Source organism: Galeopterus variegatus, unplaced genomic scaffold (genome assembly GCF_000696425.1).
Source record: "Galeopterus variegatus unplaced genomic scaffold, G_variegatus-3.0.2 Scaffold53540, whole genome shotgun sequence".
Lineage (NCBI taxonomy): Eukaryota > Metazoa > Chordata > Mammalia > Dermoptera > Cynocephalidae > Galeopterus > Galeopterus variegatus.
Window position 1 is genome coordinate 1 of NW_007779651.1, and position 966 is coordinate 966.

Genomic DNA, 966 nt, shown 5'->3' on the forward strand with positions numbered 1-966 from the left:
ATAGGCTCTTATTACCATCATGCAGGCTGAGTGCTTTCTGGTACGTGTCCTCAACCTTTTGATGTTCACCTTGCTCTGAATACATGTTGGCCAAATCCATATAAGCCATTGCAAATGTGGGCTTTTTCTGTATAGCAAATTCAAAATGAAATATGGCTAATCTCATCATTCCGTCTGCATTTTCTTCAACCTCTCTGCTACGCGGCACCTTTGCAGCTTTCTTTATTTCGATCATATATTGTCTGTAGCAACACCCTATCTGGTGATGCAGGAAGACGGAGTCGGGTTTTGCCTGCAAGGCCATTTTTAAGAGCTGAAGAGCTTTATCCAGAGAGCCTTTTTTTTGGTAAAACTTGGCTGCATATCGAAAGACATAAGTCTGTGAGGACTTGTTGGTCAGAGCTTCTTCAATGTACTTTTCTCCTTCAACTTCTTGTCCTACTTCCTGAAGCTTCAGCGCAAGGAGAACTTTAATATATGCATCCTCTGGACTTAGCCTGATAGCCTGCCTTAGGGGGTACAAAGAAAACCCCTCCGTGCCTTTTACTGTTGCACTAAAGCCATCCAGACGATAGGTGGCAATTGCATACCCAGTGCTGAATTCAGCGTTTTCAGGGTCTGCTTCCAGAGCTTTTTCAAAGCAGGCCTTGGCCCGTTCGTAATACTTTCCTCCACACTTCAGCAAGGCCCATCCTTCCTCACAGTCCATCTCAGGACATTCCATTCTATAGCGGAAAGGACTTGCCAACTTCTCGCAAGTGCTCTCCACCTTGTTCAGGTAAGTCTGGGCTTCTGCCAGTCTTCCCAGGTGGTAGCACACCCAGGCATAGTTGCCCCAGGTCACCAGACTTCTCATGTCCGATTGGTTGGCATGATCTCGCTGGATTAAATCTTCGGCTTCTTTCAAGCTCTCCAAGGCTTTCTCATTCTGGCCTTTCAGGTGCTTCACATAGGCCAGCAGGTTGT

The 966-nt window shown here is 46.4% G+C and overlaps 1 protein-coding gene across 1 annotated transcript; it reads right to left on the minus strand.

Annotated features, from left to right (window-relative positions):
* Nucleotides 1–6: 6 nt before the first annotated feature.
* Nucleotides 7–964, minus strand: LOC103584401 (interferon-induced protein with tetratricopeptide repeats 1-like; the record flags this gene model as incomplete). Its single annotated transcript, XM_008565421.1, has 1 exon — nt 7–964. A coding segment is annotated over one exon (958 nt), but the record flags the coding sequence as incomplete, so codon positions are not given.
* Between the last annotated feature and the right edge of the window lie 2 nt (nt 965–966).